Here is an 18059-nt window from a genome sequence, read left to right as displayed (position 1 = left end):
GAATGATTATGATTTCTGGTTTTGACATATGACTATTGGGTCCTTTGGTAACTTGCAAGAGGAGACGACAGTCACCGGATGGATCAGCCTGGAGCCACTGGGAAGTTCTGCAGTGAAGGTGGAGTCATAACAAATGTCATGCGGCACCGCACAGGGGATACACCCCCAACAGTAAATGTCGGGAACCAGGAACATGAGCACCTCAGCCCATTCCTTCGCCCAGTTAAGAAGATGGGTTCCAGAGAGACAAACAGTCGAAAACAGTAGTGGAAGTCCCCGCACAGCCGTCAGAGGAGGGGACATCCTTTATCGGTGGCGAGCCCTGCAGAAGGGCAACCTGCTCCCTAGAGATCAGGGGCTGCCCCACGTCCTGCCCTGACTTTGTCTTGTGCCTCACGCTGAGGGGCAGTGACGTCAAGTCCTCGCCGTCAGGACAAGCGGGAGGTGGAGGGGGTGCGCGGTTGGCCCTGTCCCCAGTACGGAAGTGACAAAGTCTTGCAGGCAGAGTTCAGATTTGAGATTAGCTAAATCTCAGTAAGACACTCAGATATTTAGAACCATGCCTTTGTTAGGTTTTCCTTGTCAGCTGAAAAAAATGAATGAATAAAAGACCAGCTCGCGCACAGGCGACAAGAAGGTGAGGCAGAGGTGGGGGGCTGTGCCTCGGGTCGACCCTCCTCCAAGTGGGAGGAAGAGAGGGAGAGAAACCCACATGCTTATTGCGTGGGTTGTGGCAGCTCCTGGGGGAGGAGGGGACGCGGGTCGTTCTGTGCTTGGGGGGGACGCCCCATGGATGTGGGATCCCCGTTGGGCAGCTTCTCCGGGCAGAATCCTCTCTTGTCACTGGTGTGCTTCTAGGATCTGGGAAAACAGAATGTCCTCTGGTATGAAGATGGCGAGATTGAACTGGCTGGATATTTTCCTGGGTAAACAATTGCCTTTTTGCTTACTAATTCAGAAAACACATCACCAACAATGTTTATGCCGTTCCTAGACAAAGAAAAAAATCACAAGTTCCCGACCAAGTGAGTCAGTCACCACTGAATGTGGTTTTCCATAGATGTGTCATCAGCCCCTTGAGGGTGGCAAGGTCACGTCTTCCACGGGCGGTCCCTGGGTCATCCCTGACAAGGGGCAGCGTCGTCGGCTAGAAAGCAGTGCATCTCGGACATGGTTGAGTCTTCTTCACACTCTCGCTGTAAATCGAAAGCGTGTGCACGCTTGGATTTCCAAGTCGTGTGTCTTCCACGGAGCCGTGAAGGTTCTAGAGCTGGATGTTCACCTCTTCTCCTGCGAGGGAACCGTTCGGGGAGAGGGTGGCTGCGGGCGTCTCCCTGAAAACTATTATTAGAGCATCAAGTCAAGAGTTTTGTGGGGCAGCCAACAGCAAGTTGTTAGACCAAAAAGGGACGTTTAGGGCAGTTTTCCATTTTTCTTGTTTTTACAGCAAGTCCAAGAACCATGACTCACGTAGGGTGGCACATGTTAACCATGCGGCAACAGTGTCCTAGGCATGTACGTCCCCCCGGGGCTTCTCTGGGGCAGGTTCTGTTCTCACTATTCCCGTTGGACAGATGAGGAGACTGAGACTCAGAGAGCAGAATGCAGGGTCAGCGCATGAGATGAAGGCGCGCAACACCCCCTCCCGTCCTTTGTGTCTGGGGCCTCGGTTGAGTGACCCCCTCTCTCAGTCCAGCACGCACCTCTCCTCCCCGGGACGTTCCCTTTGCCCACGCAGAGGCACAGATATCCTTCCGTTCAGTTTGTTTCTGATTCAACCAGTGGGAGAAATACTAACATAATTCAGATCATTAATCTCCAGTTGGCCATATTGTATATAATTAAACACACATTTAAGAGATTGAGGCCCAGCATTGGTCATCAATAATACCCCTGAAAATATTTATTTTAGCTCTAACCTGTCCCTGGTGAGAAATGAAAAATCTGTGAGGAGAGTGTTGTCTTCAGCTGGCCCACGAACTTCACTGGGGCACGGGGGGCTGAGGTCCCGGCTCACCGTCCAGAGCCCCGCAGAAATGAAGGTTTGCCAATGTTTTTGAAAACACGACTAAAGGCAGAGGACTTGCCTTTGAATTTGGGGACAAATCACAGAATCTCAGCAAATGGGACATCTGACCTTCACCATCAGAGTCGGCCAACTCTGTATGATGCAGACAGAGTCCAAGGTTCTGTTAAATGTCGGGTTTTCACTGTGTGTGGATATCAGAGCCGGGACAGGAAATAAACATGAATTGCTTCACATGCATGTTAAAAATTAAATCAGTGCAATGAAAGTGATTCCAAGTCAGCCCACTGACATAACGTATTTCCAGAAAGTGGGAGATGACCGTTTTGAAATATAACCGGAAGCCCCCCCCCCCCCCCAACAAATACCAGTCAGCACAGTAACGGGGATTTGAAGACCTCAGGCACCCGGCTGAAACGTTTGACAGTAACAGCGATAGTCACAGCTAGGAACAGAGTTCCTGACACTGCCTTTGTTTACAGTCCTGGGCCAGCTCGTCGGTGCCCAGGGGTGTTCTCCAAATCTGGTTTGGGTTATTCTGATGCGATGTCAGAGAAATGCGGGCTGCCTCTCTTGTGGTGTGCCCGTGGCATCCTGGTGCTCCGTGCCCGGGAACTTCTGTGCAGCATCACCAGGGACGAGCTGAAAAGCTAGTTCACGAGGGAACAGATTTCTTTGGTCAGAAAATGACAAACGAATCGCTTGTCTCTGTTCAGAAAGTAACTCGAGGCGGTTTCTAACTTCTCTTCCGTGGTGCGGTCTGCATCTCGTGTTCCAGCTGCCACGGCTCTGGTTATGCATGAACATTAAGACTTGGTATGTTTGCCCTCTAGGGTCCCCGGCCCTGACTGGGACTGGAACCATCAATGTCATAGTGGATGATGTCAATGACAACGTGCCCACTTTCGCCAGCAAACTGTATTTCACTGCGATTCCCGAAGACGCGCCCACGGGGACGGACGTCCTGCTGGTCAACGCCTCGGACGCGGACGCGTCCACCAACGCGGTCATCAGGTCAGCATTCCTGTGTACACTTCGGTTTTCTCGTTAAGCCCCGGTCTTCGGACTGTGTGAATGTGATGCTTCATGTCGCCAGAAATGTCACCCTATCCACATAGACCCTGTTGTGATCATCTCTTGTCCGGTAACCAGCCGAGCCCGGCGATGGCCCCGTGAATGATTTGTTTTGTTTGTTACTTATTTCCTATTTAAAATCTCACGTCAGAAACTGGCAGGAATCCGTCTCTTCCTGCTGGCAGAGGTGACCGAGCTGGGTAGGAGGCCTCAAGGTATTTCTGTTTAACAAACACTGACGGGGTCGCTAGTATAGCAATAGTGACCAACGAGACGGTCTCCTTTTACTTTGGGCCTGCGTTTGTCCAAGTCGATATACATGTAAATGTAAAATCAGTAAGATTACTCCGTACAGCGAGGACAGCTTTGACAACAAAGCAGGATGAGTACACCACAGAACGACAAGGGACTTTCTGCCTCCCTGAGGGGGTGGCCTGTAGGCTGGATGGAGGGGCTGTGGGCTGGCAGTCAGCCTGCTGTGTGTAGGGAGGTTTGTGAATCTTGACCAGAGTGAGGAAGGGGTCAGGCAGGTGGGCAGGGGACAGATAATGTGGGCCACATAAGGACCTTTAGGTCATAGTAAAGAATTCGGATTTTAAATGATATTTTTAGGTGATCAACTATTGATTCCAAACCGGGAACGGTGTACACTGATCTGTATTTGGGTTGGTTTGGAGGAGGCAGCGCTGAGTGCGAGAGAGGCTGCTGAGGGAAACCAGTGAGACCTTTGGGTGCTAATTGGCACAGAGATGGAAGCAAAAGGAGGGTCTACCCCACAGGCCGGCAGGCGCCCCGGCAGCCTCCTGGTGTCAGGGCGACGCCCAGCCAACTGAGCCACACCGGGCAGGGCTGCTCTGCTCTGAACACACTCTTCCTTGTACACTGTCTGCAACGGAGTCGTGCCTGGCACCCAAATGCATGCGTTAAATCCATGATTCTAGTATGTCTAATATTTTTCAGTACTTCTGCTGTTGCTCCCTTTTTCTCCCATGTTTTTGAGAGGGCAGGTCACCACTTCACATTTTCTCCAGCCATTTTTTTTTTCCTGAAAAATCTTTCCATCTGCTTTCTCTCCATTGCTTTACCCAAAAGAGACTCTCTCCGAAGAGCCTACTGAAATTTACCAAGCGCAGTGACTTTTTCTGAGTCTTCATTCTCCTTTAGCTTTTTTTGCATTGTTTTCCTCCTCAGCGTCTGTGAAATGTGATTCCTTATTTCTCATTCTGTGTCTCTGGCCATTTCTTCTCATCTGTCCTCTGAATCTCCTCCTTCTCTCTCTGCAGAGTAATCTAGACATGCCTCATAGCATTTTTCCTTAGTCCATTTTTTCTATTCCTCTCTCTCTCTCTCTCTCTCTCTCTCTCTCTCTCTCTCTCTCTTCCTGAGAGAGAGACTGAGAATCACCTATTTCCATCGCTGCAGCCTCATAGAACACTATGTGGAAATGTAGACAACTCTGTATTTGTACTGTCAACTCGGACCAGACCTCCCCACCCATATTTATAACTCTCTAGAACTCACCTCAACCTGGCGTTGGTTGCCATCATAAACACAACGTATCAGGAACCCTGAAACTGTTCTGTTTCTCATCTTGGCCTAATGCTCTCCCTGGATGGTGCGGCCTCGCCCTCATCCACGCGGGATGGCTCGGGTCACCCCTCCCCCTTAGTCAGTGGACAAGTTCTCATGTTTCTCCTTCTCTAGGGCCTCTGGCGCCCATTCTCCTCAGTGCGTCCCTCCTGCCAAGATCCCGGCGCAGCCCGTAATTACATCATGCCTGGACTATTACAATAAAAATTAACGTGCTTTCCTGACTCTGGTTGCTAATCCCTTCGATCTCCAGACTACACTGTACTGGCTAATTCTGGAGCTTACTATGCCCCAGGCACTTGGTTAAATTCGGAGGAATTAAGTACTCCAGATCCCAGGAGGAGAACAGTTCGAAGCAGGAGGAAATGTTTTAATCTGGTGATTACAGCACTTCAGAACAAGTGTCCTTGAAGCAGCAGAAGGGCGGACGAACAGCACCATTGGGGCAGCGGAGCGAATCAGGGGAAGCTCCAGGGAGCTGATGGCTGTGGGGAGACAGGGAAGCAGTGTATGGACACATCAGGGGTGCGAGGCCTTTTGGCAAGGCGGTCCCAGGGACCCAGGCAGAGTTGTGCAAAGGCAGCATCGGAGAAGCCCTTCATGGGCTGGGCTGGGTTGGGAATCGGCCTTCGTACCCAGGGAGCGTTCACATTTCTCTCTGCATCGAATGGGAGACACCGCTGACGCGCCTTCAGCCCGGCAACCCTACGGCTCGTTTCCCGCTACGAAGGCTCCTCTGTCCATGAAAGATGCGATTTGCAGGCAGCAAGGGCTGAACCCGGGAATGGTGGGGCAGTGGCAGCTGCAGGAACCGCTCGAGCATCCGGTGGCTCAGCGTGAACAAGGACCGAGCCCGTCTTCAACATCCGCGACCTCCAGTTTGCCGCAATGTCGTAGCGCTGTCTCCTGGTGCACTCGCTGCGTAAACAGCCTGAGCACCCTCCAAGCTCACTCTGCCCAGATCCCCGACATACAGCCAGACCGGCAGCCTCGCCGGATGGCCTTCTGCCCCTGGGAAAGGGGTCTGTGCTCCCCCCAGCCCTATGGCTTCGTTCAAGTCCTTCTGGATCCTAGACCCGGGCTCCGCAGCCCGCAGGCCGAATTCCGCTCCGTGTTTGCTGTTGTCAGTAACGTGGTCGTGCAGCAGGGTCAACCCAGCCACGCACGGGTTGTCTGAGGCAGCTTTTGTACGAAACTGTGTATTGCAACAGAGATCCAACAGCCTGTGAAGCTGAAAGTGTTTACTAACTAGACCTTTGTAGAAAAAAAACTCTGCTGAGTCCTTGCCTAAAACACCTTTTTCTCCCTCTTCAACATTATTGCAAGATGGGTAGCTCCCTCAAAACGGAGCTCGAATTTACCCTTCTCCAAGGCAGGTTTTATTTTATTCATTCCAGTCAAAGGTGGTCTGCACAGTTTCATAGCACTTAGACATACCACCTTGTTTTGTATTTACTTTCCTGCATATCTTTCTTCCCTTTGGGGTGTCAGCTTGAGGACAAATTTTACCTACTTACCCATGTCTCTGTTAGTCCGTCTATCCACTTAACTAAATATGCAGATGGATTGCAGTACATCACAGCAGGTCCTCAAGGAACATCGTTTTGTTCAGTGTCATTTCATTATAATATTACTAAGATGTTCTAGGAACCTAACTCTTGCTTACCTGTGGAAAACAGTTAAGCAAGTTACCTGTGGAAAATTGTTTTTTTATTTGTTGTTTTGCTTCAAGTCCCAGTTTCCAAGAACCTATCGATGAGGACTTATCTTATAGATAATAGATTATTATAATTATATATGTATATATACTCTGTCTATTTAAGCCAAGACTTTGAACTCTTGTCGTGTATCAATTATAACGACAAGTGCTTATTATATGAAATTACATTTAATACTCAAATGTACCAAATGAAAGGGATACATGTGTGATCAGCACTCTATAGATGGAGAGAAGGCTTAGAAAGCTTGAGAGATTTGATGGATGTTAGTGCTCTGAATAAGTTCTAAATTCATGCCCAACTGAGCTGTGGTTCAAAGCACAGTTCTTAACTATTCCCAAATCACTGTATTCCAGCACGGTGCCTTATGACCCCAGTAGATCTCAGGGAGAGGCAGAAATCTCAAATAAATCAAATGGGGATATTTTAGTTTTACAATCGCAGCAACGATTGTTTTAGACTTCAGGTAACCATGATCTCGGTTTATGCCAATAATTTGAAACAATATTTTCTTATTCCGGAACTGAAAACTAGATGACCACATTCATTGATTTGCCTTGGACGAAATCCTTGCACAGACAACTGTGCCTGGGCACAGCGTGAGCGAGAGGCGCTGGCGACCTCAGCAGGGCGGCACGGCCCTTCCTGTCGTCACTGCACCCCTCGGGCTCAGTGGGGTTTTCCTTACCTAGTGCAGTGGGAAGGTGCCTGCTGAAGGCAAAGACCAAGCGCAAACCCTAGACCCACCGTTGAGACGGCATGCTTCTTTGTGGGGCTCTGCTGTCTCCCTTAAATTCAGGATCCTCGTCTGTAGCCAAGTCACACAAGCGAACCGTTCGGGTTGTTCTGAGGGGAGGGGAGCCTTGTGTGGAGACCAGGCAGGTCAGGTGCTGCAGATCTTCAAGAACAGCGTAGACCTTCGGGTGTTAAGGCCACAGCACAATCCGGTAGAGTTTATGCTTTTTAAAGAAAGGAACTTGCAGCAGAGAAGCAGGAGAGATTTCCACGGAAGGATGAGAACCCGGGCACATCATCTCCGTGGTCCATCCACGTATTTCACCACCGGTGTTTCTTCTGTCTCTCTCTCTCTCTTTCTCTTCTTTTTAACTTCTAAGTATAAGTGTATTTGAAACTGGTATTATAGATATCATGCGATATTACAGAATGCTTCATATTTAAAATACACTTTTGATACACTTTGGAATCAAAAGTGTAGAAAAAAAATCACATGCTAACGACTTGAATTTTTTAAAGTAGTAAATATATCACCTACTTTTATACAGAAAGTCTTATGGACCATAGCATGTACAACAGTATAAAATAAAGAATAAGAATTTAGCCCTGGCTGGTTTGGCTCAGCGGTTAGAGAATTGGCCTTCGGTCCAGAGAGACCTGGGTTCGGTTCCCGCTAAGGGCATGTACCTCAGTTGCAGTTTGTCCCCGGCCCTGGTTGGGTCATGCGGGTGGCAGCCACTCGATGTGTCCCTTTCACATCGATGTTTTTTTCTCTCTCTCTCTCTTCCTCTCTCTCCCGCCCACTCTATCTGAACAAAAAATGAAAAAATGTCCTCAGGTGAGGATTAAAAAAAAAAAGAATAAGAATTTACAGGACAAGACTCCTTTATGGATAATGTACTTGAGCCTGGATGAGAGCTCACAACATTTGCTGTTCAACACATTGTTCTTTCGAATACTCCACAGCCTTGTTATATACAAAATATCCAAACCCAAATTTGCATGCGTTTTCCTCATCCTAGTTTTTATCTGTGAATGCCTAAAGGAACACATATCGATCGAACCTGGACTCTTGCCATCGTAAAGTTGTAAGAAAGTCTGCGGACTGTGAATTACTTCTTTTCCCTAGTAAGTTATTTGGTGGTTTCTACACCCACCGACAGAAACTAGGTTTCCCAGAATAAAGTTACACAGTTTTCATAATCCGGATTTCTGCAGACTTTCTACCAAAGGTGAGGCGATTTGAGTATTTTACGAGTGCTGAATTTCTGACTTTAAGAATTCATTTACAGCCCTGGCCAGTTTGGCTCAGCGATTGGAGGGTGGGCCCGAGGACCAATGAGAATTGGGTTTGATTCCAGCCAAGAGCACGTACCTTGGTTGCGGTTTGTCCCTGACCCTGGTTGGGGTCGTGCGGGAGGCAACCAGTCGATGTGTCCCTCTCACATCGATGTTTCTCTCTCTCCCTTTCTCTCCTTCTCTCTCCCTCCCACTCTATCTGAAGATAAATGAAGAAATGTCCTCAGGGGAGGATTCAAAACAGAAGAATGCATTTACAGACCCCTGATATTTTTAGTTTGACCAGGGGAATAGATAGCCTCTACTGTGGAAGGGCAGTGATTATACTTTATAGTCACTTCTGGCCCAGGAGATAGAGCCCATTTGGTTCACATTCGCTCCTGATCTAGGCACGGGGGTGTCAGGAGACCCTAAAACTCTGAGTGATGCCAGGTTCTTTATCAGCATTGAAATGATTTCTCAAACAAACACCCTCTCTATTCCTTTTTTATTTTGCTATCATTTTTGGCCTCCAGTTTTGCTTTTATTTTATTATTTTTTTAAATAGCGGCTCCCAAACAGTTTATTATTTCTCTAAAAAAGGATGAAAGTGCTGAAATGTGTCTTTTAAACTGTGAACTGAGCAGGAGGAGTGTGCCCTGTGCTGGCTGCTGGGGACGTGCCGCCCTGCGTGGCACCTGTGCTGTGGCTGTGTTTTGACGAGCGCGGAGCGAGCCTAAAGGAGCATGCCCATCGTCCCAGCCAGGGCATTGCGTTGTCGGTCTGCAGGAGAGAGCTTTCAAAGGCATCTCTTTCTTTGCTACCTCCACCTTTCAAAATGATGGACCCCAGCCAATTTCTGAACCTTCGAGCTTAGAAGCGTTTCCCCAGCTGCTCTCTGAGGAATAGATGCGGATAGCTTACCACTCCAGGGGGAAGAGCGAAGCTATTCTCCGTGGAAACTCCTGTCCGTTAACCAGTCTGGTTCGCATCAAACTATCCACGGAGATGTCCCACCTCTCCTGACAGCGAGCAGCATGGCCATGTAAGGAATGACAGACGAGAGCCTCGGAACCAGGAATGTCTCTGCAGAAACAGTCAGTTCTCTAGTTCTGGATAGTCAGCATGTACCAAGTACAGGGTTTTGTCTTGCAAGAGTAAGCTACTCAACTGCTGTTCTCTGGGCTCTTAGGGTACACAGCAGAAAAATAATTTTTAGATTCATTTAACAGATGTTCATCTGTGATCCTGGCCATTAACCACAATATTAGAGCAAAGGCTCTGATTTATGCTCTCTGGCTCGTCTGTTTGAAGCACAGCGGTCTTCTGGGTACACTTTGGGGTCTTGCGTGATTTAAGAAGCCCTGCAAGGCCCTGCTTGAGGTCATCGGATGTCTCGCGATAAAGATTGTCACTGCGATATTCACATAAGGTCTGAAATATCCATCTTTTAGCCGTATTCTTTCACGGTTGGATGGTCTTACGTGCAATGCCTTTCGTTACATTTCTGCCTCAGTTTTTAAATGATAGTAAATAGGTGCTACAGTATTATAACTAGAAGGAACCTGCCCCCTCTGCTCTCTGCTTTAGTTACAGGATCATCGGCGGAAACGCTCAGTTCACCATCAACCCGTCCACGGGACAGATCATCACCAGCGCGCTGCTAGACAGGGAAACAAGAGAGAACTACACGTTAGTGGTGGTTTCCAGTGATGCTGGGTCCCCGGGGCCTCTTTCCAGTTCCACCAGCGTGCTCGTCACTGTGACTGATGTCAACGACAACCCGCCAAGATTTCAGCATCACCCATATGTCACACACATCCCATCGCCTACTCCTCCAGGTAATCAAGCCAACTCCGAGGTCATGGGTAGACAGAAACGATGTCTTGGACACATTCGCTAAAACACATTTCTTTCATTTGTACATGTATAGTTTGGCTATAGCCTAAGTCCGCAAATCCTCTAAAATTCAACTTGTTTTTCCTAACAAGAGTAAAGGAACATTGAGTCCCATAAATGAAATTTTTCCCTCCTCGACCAGTTATGTTTGAGATTTTGTAAGTGCCACATCTTTCCTAGTAGTATTCCTTTTTACTTGCATGGTGTTGTGATTAAAATAGATCATCTCTAGACTCTGCCTAGAGATGTTTTGTGCATAAGTTCCCTGAGAGGAGGCACATTGTCTCTCTTCTTCAGGCCAAGTCGTGGCACCTGAAACGTTATCTGGAATTAATAGGAATTCCGCTATATTCATTGGCAGAACATGAATATTTTATGTCAGTGCTTCACAGATAGATTTTATGATTATTTTTAAAATTTATCTTTATTGTTGAAAGCGTTACAGATGTCCTTCCTTCCCCCCCATTGACACCCTCCTACCCGCTCCTTCCTCCTTCAGGGCACTGATGTCTGTGTCCATGGGTTGTGTGTATATGCAAATAAGTTCTTTGGTTCATCTCTTCCCGCCCCCCACCCCCTTCCCTCTGGGGTTTGTCAGTCTGTTCCCTAATTCCATTCTCTGGATCTATTTTGTTCATCAGTTTAATTTGTTCATTAGATTCCACCTATAAGTGAGGTCACATGGTACTTGTCTTTCTATGACTGGCTTATTTCACTCAGCATAATACTCTCCAGGTCCCTCCATGTCATCTCAAAGAATAGATTTTTAAAAAATGTTCAATGAATGAACAATTCTAATTAATTATCATTAGCATAATTTTATTCCAGTTTTCAGGGATGCAAGTTTATTTGTTAGTAAGTTTATGGAGCTGTTAATGAACCACCCTCATGTTGACAACATATATTTATCATTCTGCATCTCTTTTAAATTTAATTTGGTTGCATTCGCTTATTTGCAAAGAATGGCATACTCTCCTAAGAACTGCACACATCATCTGCCATCTGCAATTTTTGAGAAGGGTTTTCAAATGGGAATATGCACAAATAAAGAGCACGGTGCATTTATAATCTTCTTTGCTTCAAAATATTTTTAATGAGAAAGAAATAATAAATGGATCCAGGATTCCTCCTCTCAGTGATCTTTAATCTTCTCTGCACTCAAGAATGTCTCATTAATGCCAGTTGAAGGTATACTATCCATACATTTTGCCAACTTTCTATCAGAAGGAAACATCGATACCAAAGTCATAACTCCCCGATGAAGGCCCACAGCTGACGTGATGTTGGCAGGCAGGACTCCAGTCACATCCCGTCTGCGGAGATGCAACATTGTATCTCTGTGCAAAGTGAGGAAGGGCCGCACCTGCATCTTTTCCTCATTAGACATAACTAACGAGAATCACTTGCCTTTTTTTCTTCTCCTTCTTCAAATAGAAGAATTTTCAGTTTGTCACAAACTCTTCTGCAGGGCTGGGAGTGCAGGTTGGGGAAGGGTTTCTGAATGAGGATCTCAAGCACATGCCCTGCGGGCGGCCCTGGTCTGGCCCCACAGTCTGCTCTACTGGCCCCTCTTCCCAAGCCCTGGGTTTGGAATCCACGTGGTCCATTCTTTCTCAGTTCTTACTTCTTACTACTTTATAACTGTTCCAGTTGGTGTGTGTGTGTGCGCGCACGCGTGCTTATGTTTTGTCTCCATGGGATAATAGCTCACAGATAAAAGAACTTTGCTATGAACAGCGGGCATAAGGAATCCACAGTAATCTTCACACCCTGCTATTTTTGTTGACACGATCATATACATGGAAATTCAGAGATGTTTTAAGACATAAAAGAGCACTTACCTCTCCCATTGGGCAGCAGCATGGCTGTGAGCAGGACACACGGCACCATCCCTTGGGTTGGAAGCTGGTGAGGGCCGGATATGTCCCCAGGAACCACAGTGCGGGGATCAGCTGTTGCTTGTCTCTGCTCCCCCCAAAGGCAGACTGAAAGATATCCAGTCCGCAGACTGCGGAGCTTTGGTTAGAAAACGGCAGGTCAGTCCCTGGGGACTGTCGTTAAGTGGATGTGATGCTGCAGCTGCAGGGACAGCAGAGAGGGCGGGCTGTGCTCCCCTAGCCGTCGGGAGAAACCCGATTCGGGCCGGGGGAACAGCGTGTTTTGCACGCGCTCCCCGGCTGCAAGCCTCCTGCTGGGGTCCCTGTCATTCTGACGCCCGCTCCCTCTTCCGCAGGTTCCTTCGTCTTCGCGGTCACAGTCACGGATGCCGATGTCGGACCCAATTCCGAACTGCACTACTCTCTCTCGGGGAGAAACTCTGAGAAATTCCACATTGACCCGCTGCGGGGGGCCATCATGGCAGCCGGACCCTTAGACGGGGCTTCGGAAGTGACCTTCTCTGTGCACGTGAAGGACGGGGGCTCGTTCCCGAAGACAGACGCCACCACGGTGACCGTCAGGTTTGCGAACAGGGCGGATTTCCCCAGAGTCAGAGCCAAAGAACAGACGTTCATGTTTCCGGAGAACCAGGCGGTGGGCACCCCTGTCACCACGGTGACGGGGTCCTCCCTGCGCGGAGAGCCTTTGGCCTATTACATCGCCAGCGGGAATCTGGGCGGCACCTTCCAGATCGACCCCTTGACCGGGCAGGTGTCCATTAGCCAGCCTCTGGATTTTGAAAAGATGCAAAGCTACGTCGTGTGGATAGAGGCCAGAGACGGCGGCTTCCCTCCCTTCTCCTCCTACGAGAAACTCGACGTAGCCGTGCTAGATGTCAACGATAACGCCCCAGTCTTTAAGGAAGATCCCTTTGTAGCCGAAATACTGGAAAATCTTTCTCCTCGAAAAATACTGACTGTCTCAGCCACGGACGAGGACAGCGGACCCAATGGGCAGTTGGACTATGAAATCGTCCATGGCAACAAAGAACACGGTTTCAGCATCAATCACGCCACTGGGGAGATCAGAAGCATCCGGCCTCTGGACAGGGAGAAGGTAGCTCGGTACGTGCTCACCGTCAGGTCCTCGGACAAAGGTTCCCCGTCTCAGAGCTCCTCCGTGAAAGTGATCATTCACATTTTAGATGAGAATGACAACGCCCCGAGGTTTTCTCAGATCTTCAGTGCCCACGTTCCGGAGAACTCCCCACTGGGCTACACGGTCACCCGGGTCACCACCTCCGACGAAGACGTCGGTGCGAACGCAGTGAGTAGGTATTCCATAATGGACACAAGTCTTCCGTTCACCATCAACCCCAGCACGGGGGATATAGTCATCAGCAGACCTTTGAACAGAGAGGATACAGACCGTTACAGAATCCGAGTCTCCGCACATGATTCCGGGTGGACTGTCAGTACCGACGTCACCATATTCGTGACCGATGTCAACGACAACGCCCCGAGATTCCGGAGGCCCTCCTACTATTTAGACTGCCCCGAACTTGTTGAGATTGGCTCCAGAGTGACCCAGGTGTCCGCCACAGACCCCGATGAGGGTGCCAACGGACAAGTGGTTTATTTTATCAAGTCTCAGTCAGAGTACTTCCGGATTAACGCCACCACAGGAGAGATTTTCAATAAGCAGATCTTGAAATACCAGAACGTCAGTGGCTTCAGTAACGTGAACATCAACAGACAGAGCTTCATAGTGACATCGTCAGACCGGGGCACACCTCCCCTCCTCAGCGAGACAACCGTCACCATCCACATAGTGGACAGAAATGACAATGCACCGCAGTTTCTTCACACGAAATATTTCACCCCCGTCACCAAAAACGTGAAAGTCGGTACCAAGCTGATCAAAGTGACGGCGGTGGATGACAAAGATTTCGGGTTAAACTCCGAGGTGGAGTATTTCATCTCCGGCGAACAGCACGGGGGGAAATTCAAGCTGGACAACAGCACGGGGTGGATTTCCGTAGCCTCTTCCCTCCTGGCCAACTTGAACCAGAACTTTTTGATCACAGTCACTGCCAAGGATAAAGGGAACCCTCCCCTTTCATCCCAAGCGACTGTTCAGATCATCGTCACGGAGGAAAACTACCACACTCCAGAGTTCTCCCAAAGCCACATGACCGCCACCATCCCTGAGAGCCACGGGGTTGGGGCCGTGGTCAGGACGGTGTCCGCGAGAGACAGAGACGCGGCGATGAACGGCCTGGTCAGGTACAGCATCGCTTCAGGGAACGAAGACGGCACCTTTGCCATCAATTCCTCCACGGGAATACTGACCCTCGCCAAACCTCTTGACTACGAGCTGTGCCAGAAACACGAGATGACGCTTAGCGCCACCGACGGCGGGTGGGTCGCCAGAACCGGGTACTGCAGCCTGACCGTCAGCGTGCTCGATGTCAACGACAACTCCCCGGTGTTCCTCCCCGAGGAGTACTTCCCTGCCGTCTTGGAAAACGCCCCGAGCGGGACCACAGTCATCCACCTGAATGCGACCGACGCGGACTCCGGCCCCAATGCCGTGATCGCGTACACCGTGCAGTCCTCCGACAGTGACCTCTTCGTCATCGACCCCAACACGGGAGTCCTCACCACGCAAGGCTTCTTGGACTTTGAAACCAAGCAGAGCTACCACCTCACCGTGAAAGCCTTCAACGTCCCCGATGAGGAGAGGTGCAGCTTTGCCACGGTCACCATACAGCTGCAGGGGACGAACGAGTATGTACCCCGTTTTGTTTCCAAACTCTACTACTTTGAGATCTCAGAGGCAGCCCCTAGAGGTACGATTGTTGGAGAGGTGTTTGCCAGTGACCGGGATCTGGGCGCCGACGGGGAGGTGCACTACTTGATTTTCGGGAACAGTCGGAAGAAAGGTTTCCAGATCAACAAGAAGACTGGGCAGATCTCTGTCTCGGGACCGCTGGACAGAGAGAAAGAAGAGAGGGTGTCTTTGAAGGTGTTGGCCAAGAATTCCGGCAGCATCCGGGGTGCAGACATAGATGAGGTCACGGTAAACATCACCGTGCTCGATGCCAATGACCCACCCATTTTTAGTCTAAGCACCTACAGTGTTCAGATCAGCGAAGGGGTCCCGACGGGAACGCATGTGACCTTTGTCAGTGCCTTTGACTCTGACTCCGTCCCCAGCTGGAGCCGGTTCTCTTACTTCATCGGATCAGGGAATGAAAACGGAGCCTTTTCCATCAACCCACAGACGGGGCAGATCACCGTGACTGCAGAGTTAGATCGCGAGACCCTCCCTGTCTACAACCTCACGGTGCTGGCTGTTGACTCGGGGACACCCTCAGCCACAGGAAGCGCCTCGCTATTAGTCACCCTGGAAGACATCAACGACAACGGGCCGATGCTGACCGTCAGCGAGGGAGAAGTCATGGAAAACAAACGCCCGGGAACTCTGGTGATGACCCTCCAGTCCACCGACCCCGACCTCCCTCCCAACCAAGGCCCCTTTACCTACTACTTGCTGAGCACGGGTCCTGCCACCAATTATTTCAGTCTGAACACCGCCGGGGTTCTGAGCACCACCAGGGAGATCGACAGGGAACAGATCGCCAACTTCGACCTGTCGGTGGTCACCAGGGACTCTGGCGTCCCTCAGATGTCTTCCACAGGAACGGTGCACATCACCGTGATCGACCAAAACGACAACCCTTCCCAGTCTCGGACGGTGGAGATATTTGTTTATTATTATGGCAACCTGTTTCCTGGTGGGATTTTGGGCTCCGTGAAGCCACAGGATGCGGACGTGCTGGACACGTTCCACTGCTCCCTCACCTCGGGAGTGACGAGCCTCTTCAGCGTGCCCAGGGGCACTTGTGATCTGAGCTCCCAGCCGAGGTCCACAGACGGCACGTTCGATCTGACCGTGCTCAGCAGTGACGGAGTCCACAGCGCGGTCACCAGCAGCGTCCGCGTGTTCTTCTCGGGGTTCTCCAACGCCACCATAGACAGCAGCATCCTGCTGCGGCTCAGTGTCCCGACGGTGACGGACTTCCTGACCAACCACTACCTTCACTTCCTGCGCATCACAGGTGCCCAGCTCGCGGGCCTGGGGACGGCCGTGCAGCTCTACGGAGCCTACGAAGAGAGCAACCGGACCTTTCTCCTGGCAGCGGTGAGGCGGGGCGGTAACCAGTATGTGAATCCCAGCGGGGTGGCCACCTTCTTCGAAAGCATCAAGGAGATCCTCCTCCGGCAGAGTGGGGTGCAGGTGGAGTCCGTGGATCACGACGCGTGCGCCCGTGGCCCGTGTCAGAACGGAGGGAGCTGTATCAGGAGACTGGCTGTGAGCCCCGAGGTCAGGAGCCACGAGAGCCTTCCGGTCATCATCGTGGCCAACGAAGCCCTGCGGCCGTTCCTGTGCAGGTGTCTGCCGGGCTACGCTGGGAGCTGGTGCGAAGTGGACATCGACGAGTGCCTCCCGGCCCCCTGCCACAACGGCGGGACCTGCCACAACCTGGTGGGCGGGTTCTCCTGCAGCTGCCCGGATGGCTTCACGGGCAGGGCCTGTGAGAGAGACATCAACGAGTGCCTGCCCAGTCCTTGCAAGAACGGTGCCCTCTGCCAGAACTTCCCGGGAAGCTTCAGCTGCGTGTGCAAAACTGGATTCACAGGTATGGTGCTTGGCTCTTCTCACCACGACTTTGGCCGTGTCAGGCATGAGAGGGAGGGAGTAATGAATGTTGTCATTCGCAAGGGGTTTTTTAATTGAAAATAGCATTTATTATTGCCCTGGCTGCTGTGGCTCAGTGGTCAGAGTGTCAGCCCATGCCCCAGAGGGTTGTGGGTTTGATGCCTGGTCAGGGGCACTTACCTGTGTTTCAGGTGTGATCCCCGGCCCCAGTTGGGGCACACGTGGGAGCCAACTAATTGATGTGTCTCTCTCACATCAATGTTTCTCTCTCTCTCTTCCTCCCCCCTCTTGTTGCTTCCACTCTGCCTAAACATCAATGAAAAAAAAGTCCTTGGGTGAGGATTAACCAAAAAATAAAAATAAAAAATTGCATTTACTATTGGCCAGATACTATGCCAAGCCCTTTCTGCATTTATGTCTCATAAGAAACCTAGGTGGTGGGGATAATTATTTTTCAGTCTTTGTGGACAAAGAGCCTGAAGTAGAGACACGTTTAGTCGGTTTTCTAAGGGGACTCAGTGCATTTGTTAGAGAGTCAGGGTGTAAGTGAATTCCAGAGTGTACGCTTTTGGGAAGTCACCTAACCTTGCTGACCTTCAAGTTCCCCCTCTGTGAAATGGGAATAGTCACACTTACCTCTCTGGGTTGTTGTGATGAGTAAAATAATGTTTGTAAAACGCCTGGCACCGAACCCAGCAGTAAGTAGTGATGGCAACCAGTAGTGTTCCTAGTCGTGTTAGCGGAGCTGTGGTGGTAACAGAGGTGAGCCACAGAATTGCTCAGAAGACCAGAAACCTCAATGACACCAGGCAAGTGGGAGTCTTAGGATCATGAATAATAAAGCTATACACATGTCATGAGGTCAGGATTTCCAAAAATCTCCTCCCCCCACAAAAAAAGCTGCTGCTTCTGCTGGGAATGCAACAATGAAGATTGTTTCTTTGTCCCATTTCAGTATAATAGACTCATTCGCTTAGATTTGGAGAGCTCACGCCGAGCCCTGGCATGGAAGAGGCGTGAATGCAGTCGGCAGCAGACAGGGATCAGGGCACACGGGCCCCAGCCACGACGCCATGTGCAGATTTCAGCGTGAATGGTGCTCACTTCCTCTTACTGGGTCTTTCTCGTTTCCTCTC

At 50.1% G+C, this 18059-nt stretch overlaps 1 protein-coding gene across 2 annotated transcripts in view; it reads left to right on the top strand.

Moving 5' to 3' along the window:
- FAT4 (FAT atypical cadherin 4) overlaps window positions 1–18059 on the top strand; it is a 152468-nt gene that overhangs the window by 107238 nt on the left and 27171 nt on the right. The window contains exons 7-9 of one of the 2 annotated variants that reach the window (XM_036240897.1): window positions 2860–3040; window positions 10018–10262; window positions 12554–16903. In XM_036240897.1, the coding sequence (XP_036096790.1) occupies window positions 2860–3040; window positions 10018–10262; window positions 12554–16903 (4776 nt within the window). Of the gene's footprint in view, window positions 1–2859; window positions 3041–10011; window positions 10263–12553; window positions 16904–18059 lie in introns of both variants that reach the window. The other variant, XM_036240896.1, reaches the window with a different exon arrangement.

This window comes from Molossus molossus, unplaced genomic scaffold (genome assembly GCF_014108415.1).
Source record: "Molossus molossus isolate mMolMol1 unplaced genomic scaffold, mMolMol1.p scaffold_m16_p_4, whole genome shotgun sequence".
Lineage (NCBI taxonomy): Eukaryota > Metazoa > Chordata > Mammalia > Chiroptera > Molossidae > Molossus > Molossus molossus.
The sequence above is the reverse complement of the archived record's forward strand: the minus strand, read 5'-3'. Positions and strand labels throughout refer to the sequence as shown.